The sequence below is a fragment of the Larimichthys crocea genome, chromosome XXI (genome assembly GCF_000972845.2).
Source record: "Larimichthys crocea isolate SSNF chromosome XXI, L_crocea_2.0, whole genome shotgun sequence".
In the NCBI taxonomy this organism is placed as follows: Eukaryota; Metazoa; Chordata; class Actinopteri; family Sciaenidae; genus Larimichthys; species Larimichthys crocea.
Window position 1 is genome coordinate 18,481,878 of NC_040031.1, and position 23,685 is coordinate 18,505,562.

The window sequence follows — 23,685 nt, forward strand, 5'->3', positions numbered from 1 at the left end:
ACATGGTTATTGTGTAACAGAATCATCCTAACTCAAAAGGTAATTTTTTTCAGTAGTCATCACATAAGTTCAGTGGGTAGCCAGGTTCAGATGGGTTGGGCTCTGGAGCTCATGCAGCGCCTCTCAGAGGACAGGAGGAGAACAGGCTGTGGTTTGTGTGGGTGGGATCTCTGCTGATCCTGAGATCTCTGTGTAGGCTGTATTTATGCTAAATGTCTTTTTATGGCTTTAAGCTGGGCCACCTGGTACAACACTGAGATGTAGCTGCTCGAGAGCTCAGTGGAGCTGCCGTAGAAAATGGGGAGAATTTTCAGGAAGTAGGCAGCATCAGTGCAAAAGTTAATGTAAGATAGCACAGTTTATATTTATTTATTTATATTTATTTATTTATTTTTTCAAACTTATTGAGCCCCTTTTTCCATAAAACTCCAAGAAACCGCAGTAGTGAAGTGCCCACCTGGGGCAAACTGTTTGGGGAAATACTGTTCTAGTTTAATAACCAATAAGCAGAAAGATTTTTCTGTAAACCAGATTTTGTAAACTAAACCGCCTTACAATGTGTTCTGTTACATATTTATTAAACAATAAATGATTTACACGTGTATTCAAAGAATTGCAACATCTACTACGGCGAACAGGGTGAACATTATTTTGTACCGTCTTAAAGAAGGTTCAACGGTCAGCACAGGAAATGTCTTGACATATGAGCTCCTTGGTTAAACCTGTTATGTTCTTACAGGGGCTTAGGACACCGTCACAGTGAGTGACACTGTCACAGTGCCTGTCCAATGAGACAGACAGGCATGTTTTCAACAAGAGTCCTTGATCCTTGTCAAAACACTAACCATGGCTAAGGGATAAAGCAAAGAGCTAAACTGTTTCTAGTCCCAAAATAAACAGTGTGTCCTAAGGTGGGAAAATGGTTGTAAAAAATCATTAAAAAATTACATATGTGACCTCTCCTTGGCATGTATTCAACCATATGTGCTCTCAAAATGTCCCTGTGAGTAAATGAACGCCACTCCAGTAGAGACAAAAAGGCCATGTTTGATGTTCTTTGTTCAAATCACTCTGCCAAAAATAGAAGCTGCATTGTTTATGGGGATGAATGGGCTATATTTGCTCCTGTCAGGGTGTTTCACTCCAAATTTAGAACGGAAACTATTACTCCAGTAGAAAATAGTATTTGCTTTCTCCAATCAACACCAATGCCCCTGGGCTCCACTTGTGAGCCATCGAGCTGCATGTCTTCTTTGTTTCATTGAGAATTTTCTTCCAGCTTCTCCAGCAGCCGGAGAGAGAGGGAGGAGGGGAGGAGCCACTCAAATACAAAGACTAATTTGTTTGTTAGTAAAGAGAAACTCTAAGGCCCCACTTCCTGATGAGGGCATTAATAAAATCAGGGGGCGTCTGGCCAGAGAATGGAAGTGGGGAGCAAAGAGATACTGTGACGAAGGAGAGATAAGGTTTCTGCCAAGCATAGCTATCTGATGCCTTTCTACTGGTGTAAAGCCACAACAAACAGAAACCGCTAAAAGCATTAAATACATGCGTCTGCATCTGCATCCTCCTGAAATTAAATTACGCTCAAAAGATGTGTAAAAGAAAGAACAAAGAAAAGAGAGAAAGGACTGAAGAATGGAAGAAAAACCTCCTCTTTGTGATTCCCTTGTTCTACTCATTAGGCATGTTAAGTACCAGGAATTCCAATCATTTCCTTGGAAAAGGATTGAGTAGGATGTTGCTTCAAACTAAGCCTCAAGGCTCCTCTGATTCTTGCCAGTCAAGTCATTTGTTGTGAAGACAACAATGCTTAAATAAGATTTGGATACCATACCCGTTATTCGCTGTTACAGCAACAGAAAGGAGTGGGGTTAAAATGCAAACAGTAATGACCGAGGCGTGATGTGGATATTTTAGCCCCACAGAGTGTCCACAGAGAGGGATAAGCCTGCATCCATGTGTCTGTCTCTCCCTCCTGTCTCTCTTTGCTCTTCACACTGCTGAGTAAACACACATATCTCCACAGCGTAATGGGATCCATCGGCTCGTGTTTATGATTGATAAACCTTGCCCCGGCCCTCAACGGAAATGTCATCACACAAACACATACACACGCACGCACTCAAATATGACCCTGTGCAAGTCTGCTAAATTAAGCCAAGGTTAACGGTCACTGTTTATCTTAACCATCACATAAATTCCCATTCAGATTCAGTAAACATATCCTATATGTAAATAAACTACATCTCAGTTTCGGCCGACACAAACATGAGATAAAAATCGGCACTTTCGGACCACATGTCGTAATGTTTATCAAAACGCTACAGATTAAGCATTGTGGGAAAACACATAATTGTATCCTTTTCCCGACAAAAGATTTTTAGGAAGATTTCTCTGCAGTGCTAAAAAAGGTGCTATATATCTTCAACAAGCAGAGAAATATGTAATATTTCTACTGGAGAAATGAGTAAACATGCCATTATTTCTAATTTCTATTTCTGTAGAAGACAAGAGCTTCACTTATTTCTATAGATTAAACTTCAAATAATGCATTTTCTAAAGCATTTTTCCCATTAAAAACATAATATCCCTTCATAATGTGTTCCCATATGACTGAAAACTGGCCAAAGAGTATGTATCTTGCATGACAGTCTGCCTTTTATTCTGTCTGTTCTGTTTGGCATCGTTCTCAAACAATACATCAAAGTCAGCACTAGAAATTCTCATTATTATATGTACAATGAAGGTGTCGAAATATATACACACTGATCTTTAGTTCATAAGCAATCACAAAGCTTAGGAGAGATGCACATTTACTTGCCTGAACAAATGTTACAAAGCAAAGATTTAACTCAAACCAATGAGGACTAGGATTATGTTTGCGATTGGTATTAATTCTGAACCATATTAATCAGCAATAACGTCAAAGATTTTTCACTAAAATCCATGTCTAGTTGAAGCAGCAAGGGAGCTGGTCACTGTGCGGTCATATCTCCTCACACCTGCCACATCAACTGGCTCTAATCCCCGGCATACTAGAAGTCATCTGACCAGCATTCTGGTGGGCCACTTCCTCTCAGTGGACCTTACTTCAAACACTGTGGCTCAAATATCACCCAAACCCCAAACAGTAACACTACACTACCCATCATAACAACTCTCACACAAAGACTCCTCCTCTTCCAAAATGAGGGATGAGAGCAGGAGGCGACACTTGTTTACATGCTCACTTTAACCCGATCACTGTAAACAACCGCATTACATTTACTGTCAAATATAACATGCAGTGAGCTGTTTTTTTTGATCATATGATTTGTCTGATAAAAGGGTTAATGTCTGTGTGGGAGCCTACAGGACTTACAAAATAAGAAAAGGAAAATTGAGACTTTATTAGCTTTTAAATGGTGATGAATTTATTGTTTTCATTCATAGGCTGTAGCCTAAAACCCATTTTGGAGTCACCCCAAAACTACTACTACTGCTGCTGCTTGTGATTCAGCTGTCTGTGTGTAGAAACACAAGCTTCTAACAATGTGTAAAGAAAGAAAAGTGAAAAATCAAGCACAGATTCGGGTGTTATGCTACAGTGATTGTGACTTGAACGTCAACCTTACGCCAAGGATATAGACAAATCAGCCCTTAGCCTTTTATGACACTTCACGTGCATACACAGCTTTCAGCATCCTTCATGACAACAACCACAAATAACCAAATGACTGACACGAAAAGGTTTCCAAGATCCTCGACAAACCTTTGAGAAGAATCTAATTCTCCGGTCATGACAGGTCCACATTCAGTTTTTGATGAACAGCTTTCAACGGATATGGCGAGTGCCATCAATTAGAATAGCTAACATTTGCAATCATCTCACAAATTGTACAATACTCCACGGGCTATTAAATCGGCAGCCCATGATGATGTATGTGCGGTTGGCCAGAGACTGCATTTGAGCAAATCCAATGACGGGCCACTTGAAATAAAGTGTTTAATTAAGCATTGTAAACCTCAGCTGGCAGCCTGGAGGAGCTGTAGGACAGCATTTGACTGCACTCTCACAAACTAGCCCAGTGACACACTTTCACATCCTTACACAGGGGCACGCCACTGACTCAGGCTGTCACGCTGAGCCCTGCTGCAGTACACAGAGAGAGCAGCACAATATAAACTCTCTCTCACACACACACACACACACACACACCATAGGTCTGGGAACGCTCACGACACTTTCTCGCTGGGGGTGAAACAAGGCATTCCTGCATCCAGCCGAGCCAGTAGTGGGGGAAGGGGAACGCATGAAAGAAGAGGAAGGGAGGCGGGGGTGTATGTAACCATGTAGGCTCGGTCACAAGATGGAGTGGGGCACCTTGGAGTAGAGTGACAGCAGTCATATCTGAGCCACTTGCACCATTATGACAGGGAGAGCTATACTGCAGCATACCATACCCCAAAGGGAAAAGTAGGAGTGGTGCCTGTCAAACACAATGCTCGATGACGTTATGATTATTTAAGTCGCCATTCAAGTTTTACGAAGCAACATGCCCCTTCATAAATAACTAAACAAGAACACCGGTGTGGCCTCATGGAACGGGACAGAGGGTGCATGTACTCAAACAACCCCTGCGCCAATGTTGATGGTGACATATCTATTTATAACTCTAATAGTAGCGGTGCCAAGTGATGAAGTTAAGCGTATCGGTCCATACAGGAGACCGCTCCATGTGACCAGCAAAAGCCAATAAAACAGGTCACAAACTCCTCTCCTCTTCCAATCAACAAAACCAAGTCTGTTTCTCTTGTAAGTGTATTTTTGCACATTCTATTTCCAAACACCAAGTCTGTATCTCCCTCATGCTCTCTCTCCCTTTTAGAGACTTGTTTGCTGCATACTTGGAAGCCATGGCATGGAAAGTTTACTGTGGTGGGGAGTTAAAAGGGAGCTTAATTACATTTTATTTGTGTGGACAGATTATCAAAATGAACAGAGCATAAAAAAAAAAGGTTTTCAACCCTCTAATGGATATCTGTGATTTTCCACTAAGTGATGATAGAAGCTGGAAATTCTGACCCTCTAGAGCCCAGTGAAGTAAACATTATCCCAGAGTGATGAACTGGTGAGAGACCCATCCCTGTCTTGATATACACTAGTCTTTGTCTCTGAAGTCTTTGTTCTGGAAGGCCTGATGTATTATACAATACAGACCGTCAAGATCTGAGAGCAACCACTTGTCTCCCAGCCCCCAAGCTGCGTTCATGGGTGTCTCACTGGCTCAGGAGGTTGCAAAAAAAAAAAAAAAAAAAAAAAAAACCTCTCCCACATGGCTGTGCTCGTTCCACTGCTCAATAGGACTAAAATGTTACTTTTCTTTCTTCTATTTGAATGCTAATAAAGGTCAGTCTGCATGTCTCTTTCCCATGTCAAGTTGTCTCCAGTATGGTGAAATATCTTCTCAGGAAGCAGACAAATTAGTATAACGGAAGTGACGTAAAAAGGCTAAACACACATATACACAAACAAATCATGCAGCGCCACCCAAGTTATATCCAGACGCACAATCACAACCTCTGTGCTCGAGGGGGAAAAAGATGCACCTGGAAAAGTTTACTGACCAGCAGGCAAATGATAAACGTTAAATGAACACACGAAGCGTCTCATACGTCAAAGGATCAAGACTGAGAATTTGTGGAAGTCGTCTAAAAATGGCAATTATGACAGAAATGCAGCCGGAGAAACAAAGAACAATGTTGTTTGGTTACGTAAACCACATTCTTGCCCCCGTTTTAACTTAGGAAATTTAATATAACATATCACATTATTTTTGTAACTACAAGCGAAAAAATATTAATTTTACAGACAAAATGCAGGAATTCGCTAAATCATCTCTATAATGCAGTTAGTGTTGGCCTAAAGATTTATTCTTAGACAATTTAGGTATTATCTTTGCCCAGCACGACATTCAACAGAAAACGGTCACAAAGACCAATGAAAAGAGAAGTAACCCCACATTAACCCTCATTAATTCCCAGTTTAGCCTTGGCAAAAGAGGTTACATTCTGAATGCTATACACAGAACATAAGATAAGGTTACTTTAGATTAGATGGAGCAACTTAAAATATACTCTCTGAAGTATTTTAAACCACAAACCTGAATACTGAAATCACAACAAGGGCAAAAAAGAATGACAGAAGCTGAGGACAGATGTAGTAAATGTCTAAATTTGAGTTCATTCCATGAGGATTTAAATCTTTTGGCACATTGCTGTACAAACTCTACAGTTCTTTTCATTTTAAAAACATATTGTACATATAAGTATAATCTTCCTTAATATTTGTTATGCACCACAACACCAAGACCAATTCTTTGTATGGGAAAACCTACTTGGCAGTAAACCTGATTCTGATATGAAGCAAAAAAAGGTTAACAGGGAAGAAGAGGAGAGAAATTTCAGAATTGAAGATAAATAATAGCCTCACCTACTTCTCAGTGTTTTTTAAAAGTCTTATCAGTATATATTGTAAAAAAAAAGATAAGAATAATGATCATTTTAAGGTGGTTAAATGTTTCTTGTCTATTAACTGTCACCAGTATGAAAGATATTAAGACTGGACTGGAAACACTGAAACTCAGGCGTTGTTTTTTTTTTAAGGCTTGCATTAATTAACAGCACGTAGCTATAAACAGAGTCTGTGTGTGGGTTTACTGAAAAAGGGGGGTCTGGAGAGAAAACATTGCTATATTCAACAAAATATATACATTTGTTATCATTCTGATAACAGTTTATGGTGCTAGTGAACTGATGTGTATCTTTAATCTCATTGATTGTGTGTCTAATGACTGCACGGCCTTTTAAGAAGCAGGTTTGTCTGATTTAAGCTGTTCATGCGCAGCGGCGCCACACCATGAAATGCAAAATGGCCACATGGTCGTAGTAACCTTCAGCTCTAGTCCCTGGATTCATCCTCTGATTTCTGGGGTGTCCAACGTGAAGATTACGGCGACATGTGCCTAACACTGATCTGTGGTTCTAAATAAACTAAATGGATCCATCAAATGAGGCCATACTGCGCACGATGAAGCTTTTTTTTAATATTCTTTTTTGCTCAACTGTGTTCGCCCACTGACGGTCAGCTGTACCACATGGTCTTCGGCTAATATAGAAGTAAAAGCCACACGTCGGTGAGCTGTGTGCTCTCTAGGTTTATCATAAAGAGAAGCAAAGTCTGATATAAAAGATCCTGATTTTTCTTCTTTAAAAAAAAAAACAAATACATTTTACGCAGTATCAATCCAAGCAAAAATCAGCTTTACCTGAGGTTAAACCAGGCTACAAAAATCACATTAAGTACGGAGGCACCCCCCTTTATTTACCCAATAATCTTTGACACAACATTATTAAAAAAAAATAAACAAATAAATACTCACTCTCTCCATATGTGGACCAGATGCAGGTAGTGAAGAGATACAGCATCAGACCCCAAAACAAGGTCGGGCTACCCATCGGTGTGTCAGATCTCATGTTCCTTAACATTATTCACTCTCAAAAACAAAAAAACAAAAACAAGGCCGGGATAAAAAAAAAAATTAAAAAATCCTACACCTCAGCTCCTTTTTAAAAAAACAACAACATAAAAAAAAACCTTAATATGAAAAAAAGGGGAAATAAATGTGTCTGTAGCCCAAAAGGCTACTCTGTGGTAGCCTGCAAATGCGTGGTGTGCTTGTCTGCCACGATTTGCTCTAAAAATATATATATATATATAAATAAACGTGGAGAAAATGTTAAATCAGGGAATTCCTTTTAAAAGGAAAATAATAATACTAAAACAGTCTGCTATTTTTGCCAATCACAGGATACTTTGACGTCGGCTGGTATGGCACACAAGCCAGTGATTTTACTGGATAAATGATGGTAATCCCCATCTTCAGTCTCCATCTCTTGAAAACAGCAGTGCGCGCACACAGTATGCGATCAGGCCTAGTAATAACAATCAAAATATCAGACTTAAATGTTATTATTAGTAGCCTACACCACCACCATAATAATAAATTAACGCCAGTGTCGCTCGTAAGAATCCCCTCGTGTGAATGACTGTGGATGAGGGGAGGAGTGGGGTTAGAAAACACGTCCAGATCCACAGGGGTGGTGGCTGGGAGGCTGAAAAATGAATGAAAACCCCCTTTTTTTGCTTATGCCATTGAGCCAGTACAGGATCGAGATCCCCCCTAGCCCTCAGTGAGAAGTCGCCTTTTTCTTCTTATTTAAAAAAACAAAATAGTTTCCAGCTCCTCGGGTCGGACTTATCTGTGCCGTCAATCGGGATTTGCAGCTGAAAGAAAACACCAGACTTGTGCCACGCAAGAGAATGGGTCTCTCCAACTAGACGACCTCGGCTAGGGTGGGAGGGAGAATTATGTCCAAGGAGTTGCCCTTTTTTTTTTTTACGAGTTATTGTTTTGCATTTGATCCTTTAAAAAAAAGAGAGACAATAAGAGAGAGAAGAAGAAGAAAAAAAACTCCCGGTGCGTGTTTAATCCAGAGGCTGAAGTCCTTCGGTTCGCCCTCGGTTAACGCAGGCTGTGGGTCTCCGCTCCTCCGTGGAATCTCTGCTGTAAACAAGAGTCGGCTTCTCTCACTCAGAAACGCATAGTGCTACGGATAAGGTGGCCTGGTGCAGCCTGAAAACCTGGAGTGGATCTCAAACCAGGGATTTGTAAATCCCACTATACCTAAAACAGGACGCAGAGGACTGGGTGGTGATAATTAGACCGCATAATAGCATATGAAGTGCCCCTTGGTGCATGCAGGGGTTTAAGATTTGCTGGTATAGCTTTATTTCAAGTTGTATAACCTCCAGTACTGAATATAGACACCCCCACCTCCAGCAGAGGCAACTTAATCTGGTCTTTTTTTTGTTTGGGAACCCATTTTTGGAGCAGAGATGTTCTGTTTATATCATACTGTATATCAGTTCAGTTGATTTGCAGTGACAATGCAACTTACACAACAAACAATAAAAAGACAAACAGTGACATAGAACAATGACGCAAAGTAAAGCAACCAAAACTTGATTTAAACAATCCTAAATGAAGTTAGAATATAAGTGACAGAAGGCAAAAAGTCTATAAAAGATAAAAAGATAAACAAACAAATGCCACAAGAACAGTGCAATCTAAGAGTTGTGCAAATTAATTGCATTGATTGCACGTGGAACAAAGGAGAATTTATATCAAGAGAATAGTTCAGGCCATAGGCAGGTTTTAATTGTTTAGTGAAAGAGATTGAGGGTGGCTGCAAAGTTCATCACAATGTTGTGGTTTCCAACCTGAGGGCGGGGGACCTCCACAAGGGGCCTTATTTCATCAAATTTGACACGTTTCGCTAATCAGAACCTATGTTACCCCCTGCATGAAGACACAAGAGATCTGCATAAGGTTTATATCTTGTCATTTGTTGAAAGAAAATTGGACGCGGCTACCAGTTTGTAATCTGCATGAATTGCTTTTGTGAAATGTGCACGTGTGTAGGAAATCTCAAATCTGCTATGCAAAATTGTAGGGAGAGTTTTTTTTTGTGACATACTGGATAGTTTCACATCTCTAACATTCAAATGAAACAGTCTGAGAAGGGGAAGTAACTCAATGCTCAAACCTCAGTCAAGGGGGTTCAAATAGATGTGGCTTTCATGTAAGAAGAGGGCGCAATCAAACAAGGAAAACGTTTTAAACCTGCACCATGTTGTCCATGAAGCAGTAACTGAATTTGTAGATATACTTTGTAAAGTGTCTCACGTGTTCCTACCTAATAATGTTTCATTTTGTAGAGGCACTCTATTGATAAAGCTTTAATATCATTATTATTTTAGTTTATATTACATGAAGTAGTCTGAAATAGATATGTCTAATTCAAGTATTCATCACATACAGAAAATCTGTGTATTATAAATACTCCAGCATATTAATAACTGTTTGGTTTCTGTGTCATGCCAGGGGTTTGTGGCTCTCTTGCCAATTCACTCATCCTCAATCTTACAAAATTGTGTCAAACTGAGAGGTTATGCTTGGCAGGACTGATGCATTTGTCTCAGTTAAACATGAGGAGATGTTACGCCCTGTCCTACTGTAGCCAAGTTATTGAGGTAAAATATAAGAATAATTTCTTCCAAGGCTGTCCACTTTTTACTGAATAACCTTGTGTTTGAGAGAGGCAAATTATCCTATCGCTTACGATGATTGCGAAGCATTTGATTTGTATAACTCGTCATTCTCATCACATTAGACCCATTTGATTAACTTTGTTGATATGTCAAAAAGCATGTGCAAGATCACCAGCGACGAGGAACATGAATGCTCAAAAAGAGTTAGAATTTAACAGAAGTGTGCTATATGAGAATATTTTATGAGGCTTAGCAGATAAAATTGTCTATACTCAGGGCAAAGAGGCAACAAAAGGACTGCAGTGAATAAACATTATTGACATGTGATTTCTTTACTGTTGCGGAGAAATAGTGCTGTTAACAGACTGTGCATCTCTGGTGATTCTTGTGGGAATACATCACACAGTATTCTTTTCTTCTTCTTTTTCTTTTTTGTAAAGATATTTGGTTGAAAGAAGTTTAAACTCAACTCATTCTGTATATGTTTATGTATGTTTCTGGGGCAACGTCAAGGACAGCACCTTCACATCTATTTTGGGATTTTTCACTTCCTTTAAAATTTAATTACTTATGAAATGGTAGATTTCTCTTGAAACTGGCTAAATATTTTTGTAAAATGAGGATTTTTTTCAATGCATCAACACAAAGCATAAAGTAGTTTTGACTTCATTAGAGATGTAATAATACATCATTACTGTAGCCTAAAAATAACAATAGGGGGAAATAACCACATCCACTATACTTTTTAGCATTTGACACTGTTTTTTTTATTTTATTATTATTTTTTTATTAAACAGAGGAATCATTTCTTTTGTCAAGTTAAAAAAAAAAGTCTTCCTTGCAGTGATTGTAAATATATATATATGTATATATATATAGGACATCTTGCCATCTGGAGTGAACAGGACTACGTTCAAACCTCCACGACCATCAGGTCTATTTTGTGCTCTGGAGCTGTACCATAGGTTACGCTGCACACCATCGTCACAGGCCTAAGGTAAAACCTGACATGGAGTCCTCATTGAAGAGAGGACTCTCAACACTGGCCCCAGCGTTCATTCATCCCATACATGCAGCAGTGACAGCACAGTGCGCGGTGGGCGTCGCTATTCATTCTCAAGTGCGTTTGACGCTGGATGCAGGATGGATGCAGGTTTATGATGTCGAACATCAGTGGACATGGCGCTTTCTACAGCGAGACGAAGAGGAAATCAACATTTAAACTGTAGTTGTCATTTACTACTAACATTAAATTGAAATTCATCTAAATACTTATTGTTTTGTTTTTTTGTATCTTCTTACTATAAACTTAACAAAACGACTTTAGATTTGTCATTAAATTGTCATTTTAAAAAGGGGGGAACTGGGTGGTTTGCATTAAATTGTCATTTTAAAAAGGGGGGAACTGGGTGGTTTGTTGATTTTAACATATTTACAACAAATAATCCAACATTTAAAAGAATGACTGAGTGAATAATGATCATAACCACAACTTTCTCATATGAGAAACACATATTGACATGTTCGTTTCTCATTATTTTCGTCGTATTTACTATCAGCAAATAAAGCAGAAAAGCATCATACTATCTCAGTCCTGTCATCCGTTATTTGTGGATATAATGTTTGTGTTTTAAACTAGATCTACTTGTGCAACAACAGAGGCAGCATGTGGCATTTGAGGAATAATGTGGTGAACATGATGAATCAATGGATTTATTGTTTATACTTTGAAACTTCGTTTTTTGCGGATTTATTTTTCATTCAACCTGATTCAAGACAGTTTAGGTCCATTCACTGTGTCGGTGTCGCCCTCTGCTGATACAAAAGTGACACTGCAGCAGCATTGTAGTTTGAGCATAATCAAAGAGCACTTCAGGTCAAATCATTGCTCTAAAGGCAGCATAGGCAAATACTTTGCGTGGTGTGATTAAATGCTGTTGGTGATTTTACAAAAGTGCGTTTTTAAAGATAAATAGGTGTAAAAACGGTGTATTCTATGTGCAGTGATTTTTTTTTCTTTCTTTTGTACACAAATACACATTAAAAAGACACAGATCATGTTTCATTTTTTATGAACACTTCAATCACAAAACACCTAAAAAATACTAATAGTAATTCTATTTCTTGATGGTCCTTCGTTGATGATCCCTTTAAAACATAAAATAAAGCTTTGCCTCCAGCTCAAATTATTGGTCCCGAGGAACACTTCAACCACTTCAACCACGTCTCCAGTTTTGCATCAGCTATAGTCGCGTCATCCTTCACTGTTTCATATAAACAAAGTATAACTCTAATGATTACACAATTAAATAACACTAATTGGGGTTGAGCTCATTATACTGAAAAGGTTTGGGGGTGTAGAGGACTCGAAGAAACTACAGAAACTACGGAAATATTTGTGTGAACTGTGATAATAATTGATGGGAACGGGTTCATTTTAAGAGTCAAAATATCAGAATACTGAGGTCTTCATTTGTGGTCTTGATTCTGTTTTGTTACAAAGAGACACCTACCATGTCTCAACTGCCTCCCTGAATCGCTCAACATACTGCTGGTCAGAGTTTGGTGCATATGATGCATATACTTCAGTATTAAAACATGTACAGTACATGTAAGAGTGTGCGTAAATAGTCTGTGCAGAGAAGAAGGTTGGTAGGAATTTGCATAACAAGAAGTTTATGTATACTTTGGCTGAGGTTGTACTAAATTTAAGCCTAGAATTTTGTATTAAGGATATTGTCATTTTTCTCCAGAGGAACAGGTACCTCCTCCTCCTCCTCCTCCTCCTCTGCCTCTTTTTTCTCGTCAAACACCCCTAGTAAATCCCAGGACTGAGGAATTTGTTGGTAACAAAAACCTAGCTCCACCATCTTGGATACTGTAATAATACATATCACAGAGCAAACCATGGCCAGAGTCCTGTAAGGAAAATACTGCTTGATAACGCCGTTCTCCTCCCTCCAGCCGGGGTACAGGAGGAGAGCAGGGATCCCAAGCACTGGCTCACCGCTCAGCCCACGCAGCACAATCCCCACTATGTAGCCACTAATAGCACCATAGGTATTAGCACAGCTGAAGTGCAGCACGCAGACGAGCTGCGGGAGGATCACGCAGTAGATGAGGTCCCCACTTAGCATCCAGAGGGAGAACACACTGTCATCCCCGAAAGCCAGGCCCATTCCAGCCAGGCCCACCAGCAGCACACTAACACGGATCACTCGCTGCAGCTCTCGCTCCGAGGCCTGCAGGGAAAAGAGAGGAAAAAAAGCGACAATATAAATGGAGTTACTTTGTTTAATGCTGAACCAAACAAACACACACACTCACGCACACACACACCTGCTTCCTCAAAGTCGTCTTGTATATGTTTTGTGTAAACATGGATGCTGAGGACAGCAGCACAGAGTCCATGGAGGACATAACTGCTGCCGCCACAGAACCAATGCCTAACACTGACAACCAGGTGGGTGTGAGGTAGTGCAGGGCCAGTGGCAGGATCTTCCCTGCCTCCCCTCGTTCAAAAGGAGGGGGGAGACCATACGCAGTCTGGTTCCAGTCTTAGAGGAAAGGAGAGGAAGAGATAGAAGGAGACATAGAGGTAAAGAAAAGACAGCCAGGGGTTGAGAGGAAAAGAAATAATGGAAGGGGAAGAAGCTTTTCAAATTACAGTGATGGCATCAAAATAAATAAATAAAATGAATAAAGCATTGGGGAGAAGGAAGCTAAACATTGATTATGGTACACTTATCATATCCAGTTGTGTGAATGCTAACACAACCAAGATCCCATAATCCCATGCCATTTACCACACTAGTGGGACCTAATTGTTACAACAAGCTGCTTAACTGAAAACATATTTAGTGTGTGACATACATACATGCACAGCTGAGTGTTTACATTCATGTGTACCTGTGGAGGCAGCCACCACTCCAATGACAACTGAGGGGATTCCCATAATAAAAACGGTCCCGGCAGCAGCAAAACAGGTGATCTGAGCCTGAGCAGAGGAGGCTGCAGAGAGGATCCTCTGGTATAGAGCTTGATAGGCCAGTCCCCCCAGCGCCTACAACATACACATGCACACACACACAAAACACACACTTTGTCACTGAGCATCCTGGCAATTCCTGCAGTTTACAACAGGTTATACTTATAAGACAGACTGATTTAACGAGTCGAATAATGGTTGTGTTACATTTAGGGGTCTTCTATGAAGTAAAGGAAAGGTTCACACTGAAACAAGACTCACATGCCGACATGTATGTTGTAATAGTTAACTGGTGGCTTAAAAAAAAAAAAAAAAAAAAAAGGTAGATGGACTCTCAAGAGTATGTGAGAATCCATCTTGCAAAGCTTCAAGAAGCGACTTTGTGCACCAAAAACAATGGCGGCTGCTACAGAGGTTACTGTTGACACTACTATCATCAGTTATACCAGAGCTGAAGAGTATTTCTTCACTGAAAGACCAACAGCTCGTCACTCTTCATCAGAACTTTGCTCTTTTCCTAATGGTTTCCAAAAACTGACTTCCCAGATAATTCTGTGCAGTCAGGTTATCTCTTGTCCATACCATTCCTACAAAGACCCCCTCCGGTTATGATTAAGGAATGGGAGAAAAAGTCCTGTCTCTGCATCCCAGCTCAGCCGAAGCAAAGGCTCCCGCAATTTGAGTTAATAAATTCAGAGAGCATATTCCAGACTTAGTCTTTTTAGTAGGAAATGTTTCCTTATATTACAATGCTTTAACAGCATCTCAGTAAGGAAACATTGTCCAGGGAAACAAGAGAAGTTGCACTAAAATACTCTATTTGTGGATTTTGTCTCCCATTATTTACACTGGAATCACATTAGGCCAGTACGGACACAAGGAATAAACCAGTAACTATTGCAATGTACATAAATGCATGAAAGTATTAAGACTGACTTTGAAAATTGTGAACCTCTCCTTTAAATTGAACAGAGCAATCAGGTGGCCTCTGTGCTTTCTCTGATATAACAAGTTCAAATGTCCCCTGCCATTAACATCACTGCAGCTAAAACTGCTATACTAAATATGTGGGGGGGAAATTCTGTTAAACTTTACTCCACATGCACAGACAAAAAAAAGACAAAAGAAATACTTTTATTACAGGATATTATATTATATTATATTATATTATATTCATAGAGAAAAGGTAAGATAAATAAGTTGCTGAGGCCAGAGGAGCAGCCCAGCTACGATAGAACAAGATATCCTGAACTTACAACTGCATTAGACATTCTGACATTTCACAGCTTTCCAGGATTTATGGAAAGCCTATAATAAAGAAACAGTATACTGTGCGGTCGCATGTGGGCGACGATACGGCTTCAGATGTGGCATTTTCAATGGTTTCACTAAACACAGTGACACAAAATAAATGTTAACATCTAACCAATAACAGCATTTCATCCATCCATTTTCCTGCATCTGCCAGCTCCAGCTCGCCTAGCCATGCGTTTACATTTGATTGGTTGAGATGGACTGCTTCAGAGATGTCAGTAACTGCAGGACTGAGTATCAAAAAAGGAATACAGAGAAACTGAAACAGAGAGGAAACAGAGAGACATGTCATCCATTGAACTACTTACATTTTTCATCATACTTCATCATGCATGTATTTATCTATTGCGATAAGTCCCATTATTTCTGTGGCCTTCCATCTATCCATCCATCCATCCATCAGTCATTTCTGTCACTCATTACTTTGTTTCCCCTCCCTCTGCGCTTCCTCTGTTTCTCACCAGGCTGACAAAGATGAAGGACAGCTGGATGATATCAGTATATGCAACAGAGTAGAGACCCCCTAAAAATGTGTAAATGATGGAGACAACTGCTGAGATAACAATAGAGAGGGCAGACGACAGCCCGAGGATTATGCTCATTGTTCCTCCTGGAAAAAAAAACACACACAACATTAAATCAGAGATTTGATTTTATAGTTGGTACATAAAGACAGAGGCACTGTGTGTTACTTACCCAGAGCAGCAAGGATGCAGGCCACCCACAAAATATCACTGACCAAAGCAGGAAGCAGTAGCGTTGCGGTGAACATGTTTCCATAGCGATGTTGAAATGGATCCAACATTGTCACATATCGCTTCGACCTCATAGGTTTTGCAAAAAATAATCCTCCTTTAGAAAAGAGGATACAAAGAAAACAACGGTTGAGGAGAAAAATGACCTGAAATACCTTTTTGCCAATAAAAATATTTGAATAATTCAAAGTAAACCTGAAACAATAAGTCAATTACTAAGACACATCTGTCAAAAAAGTCATTGGTTCACAGCTCACATGTGAATATTTTCTGGCCTTCTTAGTCCTCTGATAATAGACTGAATCTCTTTGGGTGTCAGACTATTTGTCAGACAAGACATTTTAAGATGTCACCACGGCTTCTGGTTATTATTAAACAAGGAAATAATCAGTAGATTAAGCAATGATCGTTATGAATCATTACGTGCAACACTAGTTGGAAGTAGCCCACGTAGAAAACATTTAAAATTGTTCCATTTGCTTTTGCCAAAAAGGTACAGGCTGGAATGTGGTCAAATCTGTTTTCCTCACACAGTGGCTCAGTTGTTAGTGCTGTCACCTCACAGAAAGAAAAAAAAAAAAAAGGTCGTGAGTTTGGATCTGACTGGATGGAAAATGCCTGCAGACAAATCCTCCCTTTGTTTTGGGGCGCCTTCCTGCCATAGTTCATGAAGAAGCAGGTTAGAAAAGGAATGGGAAATTTAAAAATTGTCTGTAGGTGTGAATGTTGTGTGTCCGTAGGCTCAGATAGGACAACAATCTGCTGATGGCATACAAAAGAACCTTGATGGGAAAAATAATGCTGTTTCATGATATAATCTGAATGCTGGGCATTTGGTCTGATAGCACCACATGAGTATCTTAAAATACACTGTATGTCATACACTACAAATTAGCTTTTTTTTCCCTGAACAAACTGACGGATTGTCATGGTTGTAAGCTACTTTATTTATGTGACTGTGTTGATTTCCATGTTAAAAATTAATATTAGTATGACAGACACTGGACTTAGGGTATACATATTTGACTGAGACTGCATAATGCATGCAGAGTTAAAAGGCAAAAGCCCACAATAACCCTGATCCTAACACCTACCCTGTCATATCAGAGGATCAATAAAGACTTCACTTAACTCTCCTTACCACTCAGACCCCAAGTCAATGCAGCCAGTGCTGAGAAAGCTATCAGCGTGCAGTTCACTTCATTTATAGCAATGCACGCCCTTTAAATAGTTTCTGCATTATTTTTTGCATCGCTTGCAACATCGCTTGTGTGTGAAGTATCACATCCTGTGACACTTAAAGCTTAAATTACAACCACCGGTTGCTATGTTACTTATTGCTATGTTGCTTCCCCAAAACAAAACAAAAAAACATTTTAAAATATTTAATATATCTTTGTAATAAACATCACATCTTCCTCTGCTGTGTTAATGTGCAGAAGCTTCATTTGTTTCTGCTACTTACCCAAAAGAAAATTGATAAGATATGCAGGAGGCCCCATAGCCCAGATGAGACCTTGACTGGGAGAATAAACAGCCTCAGCAGTTCCCATAATGTACCCTCCACCAACCCAGGTTGCTAAAAGAAAAGCACAGAAAACAATCAAGTGCAACGTTGAGCAATAAAAGTGAAAGGGGTACACGAGAAGGAACACACAAAGATCTAACCACTAAATGACAGACATAAAAATTAAAAGCTCTACCTGTCATGGTGAAAACCCCGACCAGGACATTGATGTTGCGGCCACCGACGATGGCAACTTCGCTCTTGCTGCCGACAACTGTCTTCTCCACTTTCTTGGATTTTCGTGACGCCCAGATCCCCATTACCAGGATGATAATATAAAAAACCACCACAGCCACAAGTCCAGGGACATTCACCGCCATGATTGTCTGGTTACACAATAAACAGTCCAATAATTACACTGAAGTATATAAAAGAACAGCTCTTCGTGTTGTAATTAGTTTAACTACAGTCACAATTTTTAGGACAACCTTCACTATTGGCACTCTTCTACAAGCCCCGATGACAGTATCATTGTCATTACTTTATATGGGAAGTACTGCTAAAAGAACAATATGCCCTTAAGTCTCCGAATGTCAAACGCATGTCAGCAAAGCCTGAATGTATTCCAGTTCTCATAATACTTTTAGATTATGTTGTATAGTCATACTAATACTTTCTTTTTCATTATTAGTCATACGGTTATGTAAGAGTAATGTGACCAGTCTTCAAAACACGTGTACAGTACGCCCTGATGAGATGCTACTTGAGATTGATGAGACTGAATATGCTCCTCGGTTGCGGGAGCAATCCTGGTTGAACGAGCACTATCGATATTGTTCAAAAGGTCCCACCAGTGGGAAAGTGGGGTGCTCAAGAGGAAGTAACACACACATCAAACACTAATGATAAGAAAGTATCACCAAGAGATGATCCACGTAGATTAAAATGCATGTAGTCAGTGTCAGGCCACCACTGTGGTTCATGATGAGACATCCTGTGTAATTTACTTACTAATGGTTCCAGTATTTTCCCACCAGGACACCAGTCTTTCTCAACCAAATTTCCTAAGATGGGTTTTCAAAACAGCACGTAGACTTTCACATTGCAAAATAGACTTATTCCTGGTTCATGGGGAAAATAACTATGCAATCTAGTACTGCTAATTGTACGGTATAAAGTTACAGAGAGGTGGTTATTTTAGTTTGAGTTTACTTGACTGAACTACTCATAATTCTATGCCTTTTTAAAAAAGGTATAGTTGAGCAGTTAAACGTGGAAAATCAAAATAGTATTTTTCTATTCTGTTATTTCCCTCACATCTTCCATACTGTTTAATGCATTGACAAAGCAGTGTATGTATTCAGTAAAGTATTACAGTTTTGTAGTTTGGGAGGATATTTGATCTAAATAATGCATCCACAGGTTATCAGGAGCAATGACCTTAACATAATGCCTGATTACAATCTCATCAATGTAACTATAGCTGTTTAAATAAATGTAGTGGGGTAAAAAAAAAAAAAAAGTGCAAGATTTCCCTCAGTGAGCCGGCACAGTGTTGGGTTTCCCTACAACCAACAAAATGAACGTTTAAATGCCCTAAAAATCATCGCAGAGTATCCGCTATCTTTGATCAGTTATTTCTCTATCATGTATATTCATGAGAGCCATCACACATGGACGTTTTGCGTTTAATCATGTGTCCTCATAAAGAGAAACAGAGAGAGAGAGACAGAGAGAGAGAGAAAATAAAATATGTTTTAACATTACATTGTCGATTAGGAGCCAGGCCAGACGCCACAACGACGCGTAATAATCCTTAATATTAAAAAAAAAAACACACAAAGATAATATGACCAGCAGCCACACGGCGTTAAATTGTTATCTGTGTGGTTTATCTATATGTATATATTGGATATTGATTTTTATCTTGTGTAAGGTTCAAATATGCGCTCTTGCCCTCTCTAAATGAAACCAAAGCTGCATGCTAGACACCGGTAGTCCTCATGTGAGTTAGCCTGACACTTAAACGCACCATTAAAAATACATGGATTAAAAAAAGAAATAAAGAAAGAAACACATGTATATTCGCCTTGTGAGCTTAATGAATCAAATTTGTGTTAAATATACAAAGGTGGTGGTGATTTATTTGTATTTTTTATTCTTTTAACCTACAGACAGTAAAAAAAAAAAAAAAAATTTAAACGCGACATTGTGTATTGTCCATGTGCTGCGTTACCTTTCCGTAGGTCCGAGCTGTGCTGCTGTCCTCCGCACATCTGCTGCCTCCTCCAGCGAGGGTCTGTTAATGCCGCCGGTCAATTCATCTCTATTGTCGTCCCTTTGAAACGGGACACTTTGGGGTCGCGTTCAGCGCTGTCAGTACGCAGGATAAATAAATAAAAAAACGCGAGTGATGTGTGAGAGTATGGCTGTGAACGGATGTCAGTCGGCCGCCGCTCCCTTTAGAAATGATCGCTAAATGGCTGAATCCAAAAAATAAATGTCGCCAAAATATTTTTAATCACTGCGCACAGTGGTTGCAAAGTACGTTTTTACTTGAACGCAGCCTGGACGGAAGACCATAATACATGGTCGCGTTATCTCTTAGGGCATATAAATTACTCTAGTTACTTATGCCCCAATAGTTATCGTGTCACCCTCGGCAAAACGTGGAAATACATAATCATGGGTGGTTTAAATTTTAAATGTTTCTTTTGTTTTTTCGTTTTTCACACTACCTGCACTATACCCAGTGTGTGCAACCACACTTGCTCTGTGGACTAAATCTTGCACATTTTCAACGAGAATACGGTTTGGGCAAGTGCACAAGCAGAATAGAGCATGGGTGCATTGTAACGATGTTTGCATTCATTTCATGTTTATGTTAAGATAAGATAAGATACATGCATTAATTATTTCCTCCTCCAGGCTTTTTATTTTTTTTTAAAGGCTTTTATGCCTTTCTCTGTTAACTGGGAGAGGGTGGTTTTGTTATGTGTATCTATGATCTATGAACTCTCCCAGGTGTCTTCACTTCTTTTAAAGGATCCTTTGAACTAGACTCTTGCAAAGCGAGGTCACTCTAAACTCTTCTCTGTGGTTGTCCCCAAATGGTGGAATGACCTACCAACGACTACTAGAACAGCAACATCCCTTTCTATCTTTAAAAAACTTGTAAAAACCTTTCTGTTTCGAGAATGCTTCCCTGCCTAACAAAACTAACAAAACTAACAACTACTCTGTGCTCCTTTACACCTTTCTCAGCTTATGTCCTCCTCTGTAAGTCGCTTTGGATAAAAGCGTCTGCTAAATGCAATGTAATGTAGACTGATTTGTTGGGTTGGATGAAACCTGCAGGACATAATGTAGGTAGTATTAAAGTTTAAAGGTCCAGTGTGAAAGATTTAGATGAATCTGTTGGTCAAACACTAGTCATAAGTATGTTTTCATTTGTGTATAAGCACCTGAAAATAAGAATCATTGTGTTTTTGTGACTAAACCTCTTGTACCTACAGAAGTCCTCTTCCACTGTTGTATCACCACGTTTCTTTCTACAGCACAAACCACTTTAGGGTCTCCTACTATCTTGGAAGTGGAGGGTTAAAGAGGTTAAAGATTTCTTTATTGTCATTGTAAAAACATGTAACGAAATTCAGGTGTGCTGAACAACCAGGCTAGAGAACAATACATAGAATAAAAAAGATAAAATAAGTAATAAATAGATAATTAACACTCTTCTCCCATTTCACATTACATATCCATTTTATTCTCTCATTCATGCCGACGTATGCAGGTAAAAAGATTTTGCTTTAAGCACAGAGTTTATCATGGCTTTGGGATAAAAATTGAATCTGAATCCAAATTTGACTTGGTGTAGGTGATGAGGCTAGTAGCGGATGGGAAGAAACTGTTCTTGTGGCATGAGGTTTTGGTCCTGATGGGCCGCTGCCTCCTGCTAGAGGGGAGTGTCTCAAAGAGTTTGTGACCAGGGTGGGAGGGATCAACCACAATCTTTCCTGCACGCCTCAGAGTCTTGGAGGCTTACGGGTCCTGGAGTGACGGCAGATTGCAGCCAATCACCTTCTCTGCAGATCGAACGACATGCTACAGTCTGCCTTTGTCCTTGGCGGTGCCAGCAGTGTACCAGATGGTGATGGAGGAGGTGAGGCAGGTTGAATTTCTTCAGCTGCCGCAGGAAGTACATACTCTGCTGTGCTTTCTTGATGAGGCAGCTGATGTTCAGCTCGCACTTGAGATCCTGGGAGATGATAGTTCCCAGGAAGCGGAAAGACTCCGCAGTGTCAAGTCCATAACCATCTCCACTGTTTTTAGAGTGTTAAGCTCTAGGTTGTTCTGGCTGCACCATGTCACCAAATGGTCAATCTCCCACCTGTAGGCAGATGATGGTGTTGAAGGCAGAGCTGAAATCCACAAACAAGATCCTGGTGTAGGTTCCTGTGGAGTCCAGGTGCTGGAGGATGTAGGTGAAGGGCCATGTTTACTGCATCATCGACAGACCTGTTGGCTCTGTAGGCGAACTGTAGGGGGTCCGCACAAGGCACTCAAAGAACTTCATAACAACAGAGGTCAAGGCGACAGGTCTGAAGTGATTAAGTCCTGTGGGCTTCTTGGGAAGAGGAATGATTGTAGAGGTCTTGAAGCAGGCTGGCATATGACATGTCTCCAGTGAGGTGTTGAAGATGTCCGTGAACACTGGAGGCAGCTGATCAGCCCCCTACAGGTCCCTCTCCAGGATGGAGAGAGGTGGAGGTGGAGGGGAGGACCTTTAAGGTGGGCATTTGTGGAGGTACCCAGGCCCCTGCTGAGATGGGGGAGGTGGAGCTGATGCACTGGAGCTGGAGCTGGTGGGGGGTGTCGTGGGGGATTACAGGACTGTCCCTTTGTCTTTTCAAAGTGGCAGTAAAACTCGTTCAGGTCATTGGCCAGGCATTGGTCGTTGATGGAGTGGGGGAGCAAGTGCGGCACTTCACACAGGCTTGTATTAGTGATCTGCCTGAGCACTTTCCAGACAGATGCAGAGTCGTTAGCTGAGTACGGGTGTTGGAGCTTCTCAGAGTACATTCGTTTAGCCTCTTTCACTGCCTTTCTGAACATGTACTTCACCTCTTTAAATCTGTCTTTGTCCCCACTCCTGAAAGCCTCTTCCTTAGCCAGCCTTAGCTGTCTGAGTTTGGCTGTGAACCAGGGTTTGACGTCGTTGTAACTCACCCTGGTGCGTAATGGTGCACAGCTATCCTCGCAGAAGCTGATATATAACATTACAGCCTCTGTGTGGGCAGAGTGGAATGAGTCTTTCAGAATGTTGTTTGTCTTGCAGGCAACGTGAGGTGAAGATGTCATCCAGGGCAGGTTGCTGTTGTTTTGTGATGTTCTGTGCAGTTTTAATTATTCTCTGCAGGGAGTTTTTGTTTATACATGATATATTAGATAAAGTCAAGGGAGGGTGAGGTGTGGGGTGTCCAGTTGGTTGCGGTCTGCAAGTTCCCCCACTAGGTACCACTAAATCCTACACACTGGACCTTTAAGTTTGCACGAAATGATACCAGGGGATGTGCCTGTACTATTACTACCTGTGAAAGTTGTCATGAGTGATTTAAGAAGCTTACAGTTGAAATACTATTAATTGTTCTAACGCTTTACTTAACTCACCCTAAAAATGTATCATTTCAGCTTTTTGACACACTAAAAAAATTTAAAGACTTAATTAAATCAGCCGGTGAAGAATGTTTAGAGCCCCTTCGTGACAGAGCCTATCTTTTATTTCCTTATACCATCAACAAATGAAACTTTTTTTCAAAATAAATTCCAAATGCATGGGAAATTGGCCAAATCGATTGTCCAAGTGTATTCCTCCTTTGTTTGAGAAAACATATCAAATGCTTCTTAACACAGAACCTCCTGGTGGTTTGGCTAGCTTATGTGTATCATATAACCTTAACAGCCC

The 23,685-nt window shown here is 40.1% G+C and overlaps 2 protein-coding genes across 2 annotated transcripts in view; both read right to left on the bottom strand.

Annotated features, from left to right (window-relative positions):
* igf1ra (insulin-like growth factor 1a receptor) overlaps positions 1-8,666 on the bottom strand; it is an 85,008-nt gene extending 76,342 nt beyond the window's left edge. Inside the window, 1 exon segment of the mRNA XM_027272616.1 lies at positions 7,425-8,666. Coding sequence (XP_027128417.1) covers positions 7,425-7,530 — 106 coding nt within the window. The 5' untranslated portion in view covers positions 7,531-8,666.
* Positions 8,667-11,770: 3,104 nt separating this feature from the next.
* Positions 11,771-20,314, bottom strand: LOC104935211 (high affinity choline transporter 1). The gene is made up of 9 exons (XM_010751019.3): positions 19,957-20,314; positions 17,917-18,106; positions 17,679-17,792; positions 16,155-16,310; positions 15,920-16,068; positions 15,571-15,717; positions 14,066-14,219; positions 13,496-13,713; positions 11,771-13,398 (listed from the first exon to the last, which is right to left on the bottom strand). Exons 2-9 carry the CDS (start codon positions 18,098-18,100, stop codon positions 12,871-12,873), a joined length of 1,650 nt encoding a protein of 549 aa, XP_010749321.3. The 5' UTR covers positions 18,101-18,106; positions 19,957-20,314; the 3' UTR covers positions 11,771-12,870.
* Between the last annotated feature and the right edge of the window lie 3,371 nt (positions 20,315-23,685).

Excerpts from the sequence above, each read along its gene's own strand:
- LOC104935211 (XM_010751019.3), bottom strand. The coding sequence starts at position 18,100 with ATGGCGGTGAATGTCCCTGGACTTGTGGCTGTGGTGGTTTTTTATATT. Across the intron at positions 16,311-17,678 it reads TCTTATCAATTTTCTTTTGG|GAGGATTATTTTTTGCAAAA; the intron begins GTAAGTAGCAGA and ends TCTTTTCTAAAG. Across the intron at positions 14,220-15,570 it reads TGGATGAAATGCTGTTATTG|GCGCTGGGGGGACTGGCCTA; the intron begins GTTAGATGTTAA and ends TGTATGTTGTAG.